The 12,685-nt window shown below is 42.0% G+C and overlaps 1 protein-coding gene across 2 annotated transcripts in view; it reads left to right on the forward strand.

Annotated features, from left to right (window-relative positions):
- The first annotated feature begins 755 nt into the window (after positions 1-755).
- The window catches only part of LOC126299294 (uncharacterized), a 483,067-nt gene continuing 471,137 nt past the window's right edge, over positions 756-12,685 (forward strand). For both annotated transcript variants that reach the window (XM_049991089.1, XM_049991090.1), the window contains exon 1: positions 756-830. In XM_049991089.1, the coding sequence (XP_049847046.1) occupies positions 816-830 (15 nt within the window). In that variant the 5' untranslated portion in view covers positions 756-815. The remainder of the gene's footprint in view (positions 831-12,685) is intronic.

Consider the following 12,685-nt stretch of genomic DNA (forward strand, 5'->3'; position numbering starts at 1 on the left):
CAGGTTCGAATCCTGCCTCGGGCATGGATGTGTGTGATGTCCTTAGGTTAGTTAGGTTTAATTAGTTCTAAGTTCTAGGCGACTGATGACTTCAGATGTTAAGTCGCATAGTGCTCAGAGCCATTTGAACCATTTGTAGCACATCTCTTTCGGGACGGTTTCCTCAACTTATCACCAATACCGTGGACTTACAGATCTGTGTCGTGTGTGTTCCCTATGTGTCTATGCTATTAGCGTCAGTTTTGTGTAGTGCCACGTTGTGTGGCACCACATTATGCAATTATCCTTAATTTATGGGCATGAGTATAGATAATGGAGTCCACACCGAAGAACTTTCGTAACTTAGTCATTTCCCCATGAGGCTACATTACTTTTTTAAATCCCCACAACACATTTGTGGAAATGACCACGACGAGGTCAGAGAAATTGGAGCTCAAACGGGGGATTACCCGCGCGCATTCTTCAGGCGCACCATTCGTGAATGTGCAAGGAAATTGAGATATTCTGTGATATTGGTATCCGAAGAATCCTCCAGCACGCTACATATGGTAGGCGTAGAATTGTTGATGGGAGTCGAGAAAGTGATAATTTGTTAATATTAGTTACTTTCCGACGGCAGCGTGCGCACGTGTAAGGCAGGGAAACTAGCAGGGTGATGACACAGATTTGGCGTAACTGTTGCAGTGGGCGCGGATTGGTGGCGGCCGATGAAAAGGCAGGAAGCAGGAGTGTCGGCCCCTGGTTGTGGCCGGAGCTGCTGCTGGCTGTCCGGCCAGTGCGACGCTGGACTGCACGGTGCACGCGCGCCGACCACCATGGGCCGCGCTCAGGTCAGACCCGCTGCACTCTTATTTTACTCAAACAACAGGTTTTAGGTTTCTTTCAAAGAAGCATTTTGGATGTTAGTTACTGATGCTGAATAGCTTTTAGAGCCATAACCGGCATCGGACAGTTGAACCCACGTTCAATTCACTAATGTTTCCACTTATATAAATGAGTGCTGATAAAGATATTGTGTCGCAGAAAGAGTTGTCCATCTGAAGATGGGCACGAATGCCCAAAACAGGTTATGGCTCTGAAATAAATGTATTTGTGTCTGGTTTACATTTTTCAGTATATTTACTTTATTTAAAGGAGAGTTTTTAGGTTTTTCAGACGGAAAGTATTTAATTTTTCCGAAAGTACGGTTCAGTTTTTTTTAAATTAAGAGTGTCTATTTTTTCTAAAGAGGAGCTATAATTTTTTCGACGAAGACTTTTAATTTTCTCGAATAAGAGTTTCTGTGTCCGCGAAAAAGATTTTTAATTTACTCGAATAAGAGTTTCTGTTTCCTCGAGAAAGATTTTTAATTTTCTCGAAGAAGGGTATTAACTTTTTCGAAAAAAAGTTTCAATATTTCCGAAGAATAGTTTCAACTTTTCCGAAGAATAGTTTCAATTTTTCGACGAGTAGTTTCAGTTTTTTCGAAGAAGAGTTTCAATTTTTCCGAAGAAGGTTTTTTCATCTTTCCAAAGTAGAATTTTCATTTCTGTGAAGGAGAGTTTTAATTTTTTCGCAGAAAATTTTTAGTGTCGCGAAGGAGGTTTATTAGTTTTTCGAAGACGGCTCATTAGTTTCTCGAAGAAGGTTTATTATTTCCTGGAAACGAGGTCATTAGTTTCCCACAGAGGAGTTTGTCTCTTTATCTAGAAAGTGTTATATATATTTCCAAGAACGGGTTGTAAATGTACGTTAAAGGACGAAGACCCTTGGCCCACTCTGTCGCACGGCAAAAGCTATTTGTGGCCGGGAGGTCCAACGTGGTCTGTGTAAAATAGGGGGACGAGTCGTTAGCGTAGCTGGTGCTCCAGCTGAGGCCACGGGTGCGATTTCTGGTTGCCTCTTCCGATCTTTATGGAGCTGATGGTTTTGGAACGGACTACTGAACCTCGCGAGGCCAAACGAGAAGACTCTGGATTCAAGAGGTCGAAGTGACTCCAGATAAAAAAAAAAAAACTTGCACTGCGCTGCCAGCCACAAAATTTTCTTGTCATCTACTGACTCGTTTGAATATCTGTGGTGCTGAAATACACGGCCGGCTGGAGTGGCCGTGCGGTTCTAGGCGCTACAGTCTAGCCTCGGGCATTGATGTGCGTGATGTCCTTTGGTTAGTTAGGTTTAATTAGTTCTAAGTTCTAGGCGACTGATGACTTCAGAAGTTAAGTCGCGTAGTGCTCAGAGCCATTGGAACAATTTTCTTTTTTTTTTTTTTAATCCACGTCCTGCCATTTAGATTAGGGTTGTTAGTGGAGCCCCTAAAGCGCCACAGGTGAACGCCGGAATGATTTGTTTGAAAAGCCCTCCTCCAGTTACTTTCTGCAATTCACCCTTGGCTAAGACATTTTTCTGTTTCCAGTGACCTCAATGTCGAAAATCTATAAACTCTTAATCTTTTTTCTCTCCTTTCCTCCTTACACATTTCGCGTAATGACAATGATAAAATAAGAGATATTCATTCTCCAGGCACTCAATCTGAAAATGCAATAAATAGACGGATAGAGCTTAGCATCCCACAAATATCGGATTTCAGCACCAGAGATATTCAAACGAGTCAGTAGATGACAACTTCCATATGTCGTCAATCAAGTGTCTACGACCTGTTCTCGTACATCCATTACAGATGAGACATTTACTTGAAAGTCGCTTGGCCGTTGCCGGAGGATAAGTATGATATTGCAGTGTCTGTGTTATTCCGAATTACGATGCATTTCGTTTCTGGGAAAGTGCGTCACACCTATAAGAAAGACCAAATACATAAAGCTCGTGGTTGACTATTCTCGAGTACTGCTCGAGTGTTTGGGATCCGCATTAGCTCGGATTAAAATAAGAGATCGCACTAATTCAGATCCCTGGTGCTAGATCTATTATTGGTGAGCTCGATAGGATGTTTACAGAATTAAGATTTGCGGCACGCTGCAAAACGGTTGCAGTGCTTCCAACGACGTTCTCGCGCAACGGAAAAGTGCGAAAGATTAGGGTCAGCTCAGATTCATAGAGGCATAGAGACAGTCAATTTCTGCCTCCCTCCATTTGCGAGTGGAGCAAGAAGGGGAATGACTATCAGTGGTTCAAAATTCCCTTCCGCGATGCCCTGTAAAGTGGCTCACAACATACGTACGTAAATATAGGCGTAGAATTATTGCTGAATGCCTCAGGGTGTGACTTACCCTTTCTTTTAGTGGAAGTGCGCCGTTAAGTTCTTTCCTCCCCTACGTGATTCAGTAACTCTACACTAGGTATCCGAGCTACCCATCTAATCTTCATCATTCTTTGTGACACCACATTTCAAAAGTTCTCTTCTTGACAGAACTAAAAGTGGACATGTAAATTTTGTACGGCACTGTTGGCTAACATATTCCACGGAGTAGTTTCAGACGCCTATCGGAAACGGTGTTCTTCTACGGTACGTACTGGCTGCTTTCCTTGTGGATATGTGGAAGTTGCGTTGTATGTGTATTTGTGGTGTGTAGGTGAGTGCAGTGACTGCGTATATGGTGTAGTGTTATGTTTGTGTTGTATGATGATAATGATGATGATGATGATGAAAGAAGGGAGAGGGTGACACGAGGTGCCGCCACATAACCTATTCCTCTCGAAGAGCACCAAGGGGACTTCCGCACCCTACGCATGCATCAGCATCAGCTGTGTCACATGTCCTCAGCCCATGAGAAGTCTGGAATTCAATCCTGGACATTGGCACAAAGTCTGCCACATTACCACCACTCTTCTCCACTTGACGGCCAAATATTAGCAAAGAAAGTTTTCCACCGCCAGGATTCGAACCGTTGTACCTTCGAATCGAGTGCCAACGCACAGGCGTGTGTGGCTTCGGAGGCGGCTTGGACTGTACTATTTATTGTCCACATTTTGCTTCCACACGAAGCTGTACTTCACAAAAATATTTCCGAAAACGCCCTCCTAACACTCAGATTTATATACAATGTTACCAAGCTACTAATTTTCTTACTAATGCCAACCTGCAGCATTTCAGTTACTTCGCCTTTCCAATAGCAAAACACGTCTATTACTTTTAATGTCTAGTTTCCTAATATATTTCTCTAAGCTTCATTTCAGTTAACCAGAGTACACTACAGTGTCATTAATTTACAGTTTTGATGATCATTTTCCACGAAATAACACCTCGCACACTGTTACCGCTGTGTTCTCACCGAACGTTGTAGGTAATGAAAGAAAATGACTCGATTCCTCGAGGAGCGGGACTCAAATCCCAATTTAAGTTTTCTGTAATTTTCCTTGCACCACTGACAAACGCCAGGATGGTTCCTTCGGTGTAATCTTACATTGTTTTTTCCTGTCCACTTGTACAGAAACAAGACTGTAGTTATAAGAGTCGAAGAACTGAAGGAGAGGTAGTCGTCGAGAAAGCAGTGAAACAGGGTTGTAGTCTGTCTGATATGTTATGAGCAAGTAAATAAGGAAGCGAAGGAGAAATTCCGAACGGAGGTTAAGGATAAGGGAAGAAATAGAAAAGCTGCAAGGAATGGCAGAGGACAATATCATTCTGACGGGGACGGCAAAGAACTTGGGAGATCTATTGAACGGAACGGATTATTTCGTGAAAAATGTGTCGCGTCTGCCACACATCGCGCGGTTCTTGGGTACAGGTGGGTGCCGCAGAGGGCTATTTTGAAACACTCGACAGTAGGAAGGTTATCGGACACTGATGCGCCATCCTTTGCTGTAGGGTCGGAGCCGTCGTACTATAAGCTCAGGTTCGCGGACTCCAGTCACGCCTCGTTTTCAGTTTTCAGTTTATTGCTCAGCTCCTTTAATACCTCGTAGCAGAGCAGTTCCACCTCTACCTCTATTTGAAAACTAGAAGCTTTTTTTGTTTTTTGTTTTTAGTTCCTCCTAACAGTGTCTCAGGACACTAAAGACGGAACCTCGAGAACTTAGCGAACTGTCTGGTAGTGCTACATCAGATTGAACCCGAACCCTACCGTCAAAATTTCGGTTGTTTATTTTGTGAGTGGGCTATTTTGTCGTAAAGGATCCGTGGTTTCTGGTGGCTCGTTAGAGAGTAATCGGCCGAATAGTTAGAATCACTGCGTTCGTTACATAACGACACGGCTTCGATTCCCGGTACCCCCTCGGATTTATCTGAGAGAGACAAGTCTGAACGGGATCCACGCAGCCTCGTGAGGCCAAATGAGGAACTGTCTGGAGACAGAAGCGGCGGCGCCATCACGGTTCGTCTACTGGTATTGGCGACATGCTCATCACAGGTTCCACGAGCTCATACTGCCTTGCAGGCGGCAGGCGGCCAGTCGGAACAGGCTTAAAGCGTAATCCGTTAGTGTTGTTTACGTTTACTTTTTTCTTGCCTCCATTTACCTATGTTGCTATGAAAATGTCTGCACAACGGTGCAAATTTCTACTGTATGGGCTGCGGGGTTTGTTCGAAAACAATTTTGCTCCATTTACTCACGGTACATGCTGTAGAAAGCAGTAATGCACACTGTACTCTTTACTCTCGAACTTGCTGTCAATATTGTTCGTTGCTGTCTCAGGTTTATTTTATCAGTAGTGTTATTTGTACTTTAATAGCGATACACAATATTATGGATAGGTTTACCAATGAAGAGTGTTTCACTGTTCATATTAAGTCATTTAAGAGATGTCACGGAACACTTAAATCTGGATGATCGGACGGGGCACTAAATTGTCGTCCTCCAGAATACGAATCCAGTTGGACACCATTGTGGCAGCTCACTCTGCTGTTGGAAAGCAGTAGGTGACAATACACTACATGATGCGTCTGTGGTTGAAGGAGTAGTCAGAATTTAGTGTGTGCGTGTGAAATCTTATGGGACTTAACTGCTAAGGTCATCAGTCCCTAAGCTTACACACTACTTAACCGAAATTACCCTAAGGACAAACACACACACACACCCATGCCCGAGGGAGGACTCGAACCTCCACTGGGACCAGCCGCCCAGTCCATTACTGCAGCGCCCCAGACCGCTCGGCTAATCCCGCGCGGCAGTCAGAATTTAGTGGTGGAGGACAAGAGAAGTAGGAGTAGACCAAACAGGAGATGGATAGAGTTAGTATTTTTCCTTTGGTGGAGAGGGAGAAGGGCGTCTGAAGTAGGAGAGAGCCATACCATGCCAATCGACAGTTAAGCATGGAAGAATGCAATGCATGGTAAAGGGGGAGAGTAAGCGCTTAACGGCAAAATACGACTCTAACATTAGAAAAATAGCATGAGTGTACCCTTACTTCTGTATTAGGATGAGCAAAAGAAGAACAGCGGTTGGATAGAGGAGAGAAGGCATCTGGCCAAAAGCAATGTACCTGTTTCGCTCTGCAAAAAAAGGCTTCTGCGAATATCTTTTAGTTACTTCACGTGACCTCTGATGACCTTAAACGAGAGAAGAAAATAGACTGAGTATTGGTGTATGTTTTATACATGACATGTTGGAATTCTTGTATAAGAATTGAGAATCTGCATATGTATATATCATGTAGACTAAAATTAGCAAATAGCAAGAAATTCGCCTGTACATATAATCTTTTCTTCCGTATCGAGCGTTCTAACTGAACACACTTCACCCTGCATTAACTGCATAGTGCTCCTATAAGGTCTTAGAGATATACAGGTGTTTCAAAATTACACCGATAAACTTATGTTGAGGAAAAAAAATGTGGTTAGGAACGCGTATACAGGAACGTCATCCAACGACACTACAGAGTATCGAAGTCATAGGGACCGCGCCTGTACTTACGTGTTTAAGCACATACAGGGTGATTCAGTTTATTTCTTTTTCAATTTAGTTATGTGACGCTGTTGCAAATTCTCATGGATGATGGAGAACGATAAATCTATCAGTTTGTTGTCAAGGATCCTGGTCCAGAAACGAAAGAATCGAAATTTATAGCCGAAAATCGTTCTAATACCTCCGACAGTGGAATCATCTAAAACTTGCACCGCAAATATTGCGGAAATGCAAAGTTTGTTTTCACAGAATGGATTGGTAGTCAGGGGCTCGTATTGCTAGCCAATCAACAGATTGTAATAATACTTAGAAAGAGTATTTTTTTGCAAACATACACTTTGTAAATGGAGCAATGCCTATTGACATTAACAAACTAAACTTTTAGTTTTCTGGTGTCAATAGGCATTGTTCCATTTAAAAAAGTGCATGTTAGCACAAAATACACTTTCTAAATATTATTACAATGTGTTTATCGGCTAACAAGACGAACCCCTGGGTACCAATCTATTCTGTGAAAATCGCACATCAATAGCACTTTCCATTTTGGCAGTATCTGCCGTTCAAGTTTTAGGTGATTCACTCCGTAAATTCACCGGTACTGTTGTTGCTAATATTGTAGGGTAGGCAAATTTCAGAAGTGTTAGTATGGACCAAAACAAGAAAAAATGTCCAGTAAACATAGGTTCTAAAATGCATATCTTAAGAGCTATGAGCAGTTGTTTAATAGAGGAGCTGTGTTTCACAGTAGCGTCGATGAAAAAGTGCTCGTAGCTCAGGTATGCATTTTAGAGCCCAGGTTTATTGGGCATTTTTTTCTTGTTTTGTTCCATACTACCACCTCTGGAAGTTATCTACCCTTCAATCTTAACAACAGTACCGGTTTATGCATTCCACTATCAGAGGTGTCAGAACGATTTTCGCTAATGATTTTCGACTCGTTTGTTTCCCTTAACTGAAATTGATACATTTATCCTCCTGCATCATACCTGGAAGTCTGCTACAATATCACGGAATCACTGTGTATACAACACAGGCGCCGGCGTCTATAACTTCGACGCTCTGTAGCGTCGTTGGATGACATTTCTAAATACGGGTTGCTATCCTCATTTTGTTCCTCAAGACATCTTATGCATCCCCTCGAAGCTTTTTGGTGTAGTTTTGAAAGACCGTGTACAAACTCTCCAAGACTGTACAGGAGCAGTAGGCTGTCCTCAGTCCGAAGACTAGTTTGAACGTCGTGATGCCATACTAGGCATGGTTCTATTGAAGATGGTATGCCTTTGTCCTCTTTGAACTGAGTTACACAGCCAGTTGAAGAGAGACCTATGGTTTACTTCGGATTCTGAACTTCTGTGGTGCTTGGTACTTTTCGCATTAACAAATCAAGAGATATGTCGCAGAAAAAAACATAGGACCGACAGAAAATCGAACCCCAGACGTTTGAATCTATAGTGACAAAAATACAGGTTTTGCTTGCCTCAGGCAGCAAAGACGATTACCGAGACAGTCCTCATATTATTTGATTTTTCAAGCGACACTATTCAGACGTTTATTTACAAGATAACTGAGCTTAAAGAACATGTTCAAAATATAACGACTGATGAAAGAAACTAAGCTTTCTAATTATTTTAAGTAACTGTTCTACTAAACATAATTTTATTATTCTTAAGCCTTTCTGAATTAGAGGCTTAACCTTGAGACAAATGTTAAAGAAGAGCGAGAAGAGCCACTACTGAAAAATCTAAGAGTGAAACGGTTAAGTGAGACAAAATGTCTTGCCTTTTGAACTACCTCGCTTATCCTGTTTCGACTACACTAAAAAAAATCGTAGCCTCCACCTATGGTGACTTGGCCACAGATTGACTGCAGTGTGCTTAAATATTCATTTCTATTGTAGTCTTCTTCGTAACAAGTGAAATACTGATCAGCTTCCGAAAATAATATGTGCGCAGGTGGTCGAAATAAAACCGAACTGAGAAATGTTTTCAAGATTTCTCGAGAATGTAATCTAATCAACAAGGAGAACACGAGAGGTATCTGAAACGATGTAAGACACCAGAAAACGTTGTTTATGATGAAAATAAACACACCCTCTCTGTCGGTGAGCTGCAGTAGTTGAAATGAAAAGATTGCCCTGCCAGGGTATTGTAAAGAAATATAGGGGATCTTTACTGTTACTTATTTTCTGTTGAGAGTGATTTTAAAATTTTAGACCAACCTGCGTGCGTTTACTACTGTCGGTGATTTCAGAATGAAGTCTTGCGTTCATTTGTTGACAATAAGCAGAACAAATGTGCAAAGTCGGGAGTAGGTAAAATCACTTGCGGATCTTGCGGCCGGCCGTTGTGGCCGAGCGGTTCTAGGCGCTTCAGTCCGAAACCGCGCTGCTGCTACGGTCGCTGGTTCGAATCCTGCCTCGGGCATGGATGTGTGTGATGTCGTTAGGTTTAAGTAGTTCTATGTCTAGGGAACTGATGACCTCAGATGTAAAGTCCCATAGTGCTCAGAGCCATTTGAACCATTTGATCTTGCGATATTGTTTACATGCGACAGACAGGGCGTGACTTTTTAACCAGATTCAGATAACACTGTAATAAAAACACTACTGCTATTTATTGTCATCTCAGTGATGAGACTCATCATTTAGACACAACCGAAAACGCTCTAACGATCCTACATATTGAACCAAAAGGCTTATGCTTATACATTTTGGAAGAAACTGAGATTTGTAAGCATTCTAATGCTAACCAGCATGGAATCTTGAATTAATAGATTCGCGTCCACAGGAAACGGTTTATCGACATTTTCCAGGATTTGTTATGAGTGCCACTGCTCGCTACGAATACTGTGTGGTACCAACGTCTGAATCTGATAAACTTTTCTGTTTCCGTTTAATTTTCTACATAATGCATCTCCCCTCCCCTCCCTCCCTCCTTCCCCCAATCCCTAGTTTCTACCATCTGTATCTTAGGTTTTATGGTTTGAGATGTACGATTACTCTATGTATTTCATACTTCGAGTTTATATCTTTTGCAAAGCATCACAAGACTCGATTTTAAAGTTTGACGGTACATGACGCCATGTGATATATCTTGTTTTTATATGGACGTGACGTGTAATCTCCCATGACTGATTTTTGTTTATTGTATAATATCTCTACGTTGTATAAAAAACTGGCAGAAAAAACTGGTATAAAAAACTAGCAGAAAATCGTTCTTCGATTTGATCTAAGTGGAGTGGCTCATATTGTGTAATTTATGATACCGAATTTGGGTTTGACAGGTGTTCTGGCCTAGCTTCAACGAAAATATTGTATTCTCCTCTCCCTGTTTTATTGTCTGTGCTATTATATATTTTGATTTTGTGTCTCTTCTAATATTGCACAGTTGCTGTGATTGTAGGTTTTGACGATGTGTAGAGCGGCGCAGTATTCCCAGATTCAAACAAATATTTTGTGTAATCTTTTGTTACTGTAATTTCGTCATTACGATCTGTATAAAGAAAATATTTCCTTTATGCCTGCTACAATAAGTTGGTTCGCAACCATCGAACACAAGGTACAATAAAGGTACATTAGTTGTTGCACGATGGCGCAACTACACGTTTTGTAATGCCATCTGGTGGCAAAAATATCCTCTTGATCCGTACTCTGCAGAATGTTGTCTGTAGTCTGCGAATGTTCGTTGCCCATACAACTTGAAGGAAGGAATGGTGATTGACGTCCCGTCGACATCTACCTCATTAGAGACGGCGCCCAAGCTCTGATTGTGTCAAGGGTGGGGAAGAAAATCGGCTGTTCCCTTTCAAAGGAATCATCCCGGCATTTGCCTGGAGCGATTTAGGGAAATCACGGAAAACGTAATTCTGTATGGCCCGACGCAGGTTCGAACCGTTGTCCTCCCGAATGCGAGTCCAGTGTGCTAACCACTGCGCCACCTCGGTCTGTCATACAACTTGAAACGCCCTGTCAACTTGCAATAATCACTCTTGGTTAGGTGTAGTTCAGTTTGTGCCAAGTGATTCCAATCAAATGGAGTTCTATAGCTATCCTTTACTGTGTTTTATAAAATATTTTTGTATCTGATTTTTTGCAGATATTTGATGACGGATAAATTCCGAAACCTGTCATATGAGCAACAAAGTCATTCCTTGTCTGATGCTTGACCTTTACCTATGCGACCCGTTCAGCCTGAACGCAGAACTACTGATTGTTATTATAGTGATCGATTGCCTCGTGCATGACTTTGTCACATTCGTATCACTTCCTGATACTTTTAACAACTACATTTCTTCTGTTGCTGCATGATTACATAGCAAGAACTAATTCTATTTGTTCTATATTCGATGGAAGGGAGTTTGTGATTCACACAATTAAATGCCTCAGATAGATCACAGAAAGTGCTAACTGGTGCTATTTTGTTAATTAATGATCGTAAAATTTAGATAGTGAACATGTGAAAGACAATCTCAGTTCAGAAAATCTTCTGGAATCAAAACTGTGATTTACTGAGGATATTGTTATTTGGGAGCCCGAACAATATTTCATTCTCCATGACGATCAGCAGGTGATTAGAAGAAATAGATGACAACCGCTTGGGACACAGAATGCCCTCGGCCTTCACAGAGTGTATTCTGGCTTTTATTCCCCACCTGGAAGTTTGGGCACCAAGGGCACTAAAGAAGCCATCTTGGATATGCTTGGAAATTATACATATTTAAAGTTTGAGACAAGAAATTACTGTTATAATATAGAGTGACAAAATACATACATGTAGATAAAATGGAACAGGAACAGTGATAACCGCAATAAACATTTCTTTTTATTTTTCAATTAAGGCTACCGGTTTCGGTCTGTTTTAGACCATCTGCAGACCCACACCATGATTTAGATGGTGACTGAACAGAGCAGGAGCTACACCTCCACGAACGCTAACTGCTCAAAGTTAGTGTTCGTGGAGGTGTAGCACCTACTTCTTTCATAGTCACCATCTACATCATGATGTGGGTCTGAAGATGGTCTAAGACAGGCAGAAACCAGTAACCTTACATATCAAATAAAAAGAAAAGTTTATTGCGGTTGTGACTGTTTATACTCAATTTTAAATAATAAATAGACCGCTGTATTCCAGACAGTTTCTGAGGTTCATTCAAATGAAACCTGGCCAGTAGGCCCACCTTTGCCTTACACGTAAGGTGGCACCACGTTACTGCGGGTATGGTGGTCTCTATTGGTAGAGAGACTGACGCGTGAGCACCGTTTGATGTTGCATAGCGCCAGTGCGGTTTCACAGCGAAGAAAAGGTGGTCACACAAGTTATCGTTCACTACCGAACATTCAGGCAGGTAAGCAGGAACAAAAAGGAGTGATTCGAATTTTGGCGGCGGAGGGAGTTGGAGGTCGTGAAATGTATCGACGGATGAAGGCTGTGTATGGTGAGCACCGTCTGAGTCGTTCAGGTGTTGTGGAATGGTGCAAACGATTCCTTGAGGGTCGCTAGTCACTGGAAGGCGATGCTCGTCCTGGACAGGCTCATCGTGTCATCACACCGGAAATGCTTTAGTCTTGGACAACCGCAGAATCACCGCGGACGAGATCCATCGGTTACTGAGTATTAGGGTGGGCACAGCCCACACCATAATGCATCAATACTTGAACTTTCGAATAATCTGTGCGCAGTGGGTTCCCCACCAACTGACCGCCGAACAGCTCAATACTCGAATGGCGCTGTCTTTGAGTCATCTGCAACGTTATCGTGTTATGTGTACTGTGTATAACTACATTTTTGAGTTAATAAAATCGTTACCGTTACTTTACATTTGTGACCTGGTTTCATTTTAACGTCCCTTATACATATGACGCAGGGAAACTGTCCGAATCCGAGTCCAAAGTTCATCTTCATTGGCAA

Source organism: Schistocerca gregaria, chromosome X (assembly GCF_023897955.1).
Source record: "Schistocerca gregaria isolate iqSchGreg1 chromosome X, iqSchGreg1.2, whole genome shotgun sequence".
Lineage (NCBI taxonomy): Eukaryota > Metazoa > Arthropoda > Insecta > Orthoptera > Acrididae > Schistocerca > Schistocerca gregaria.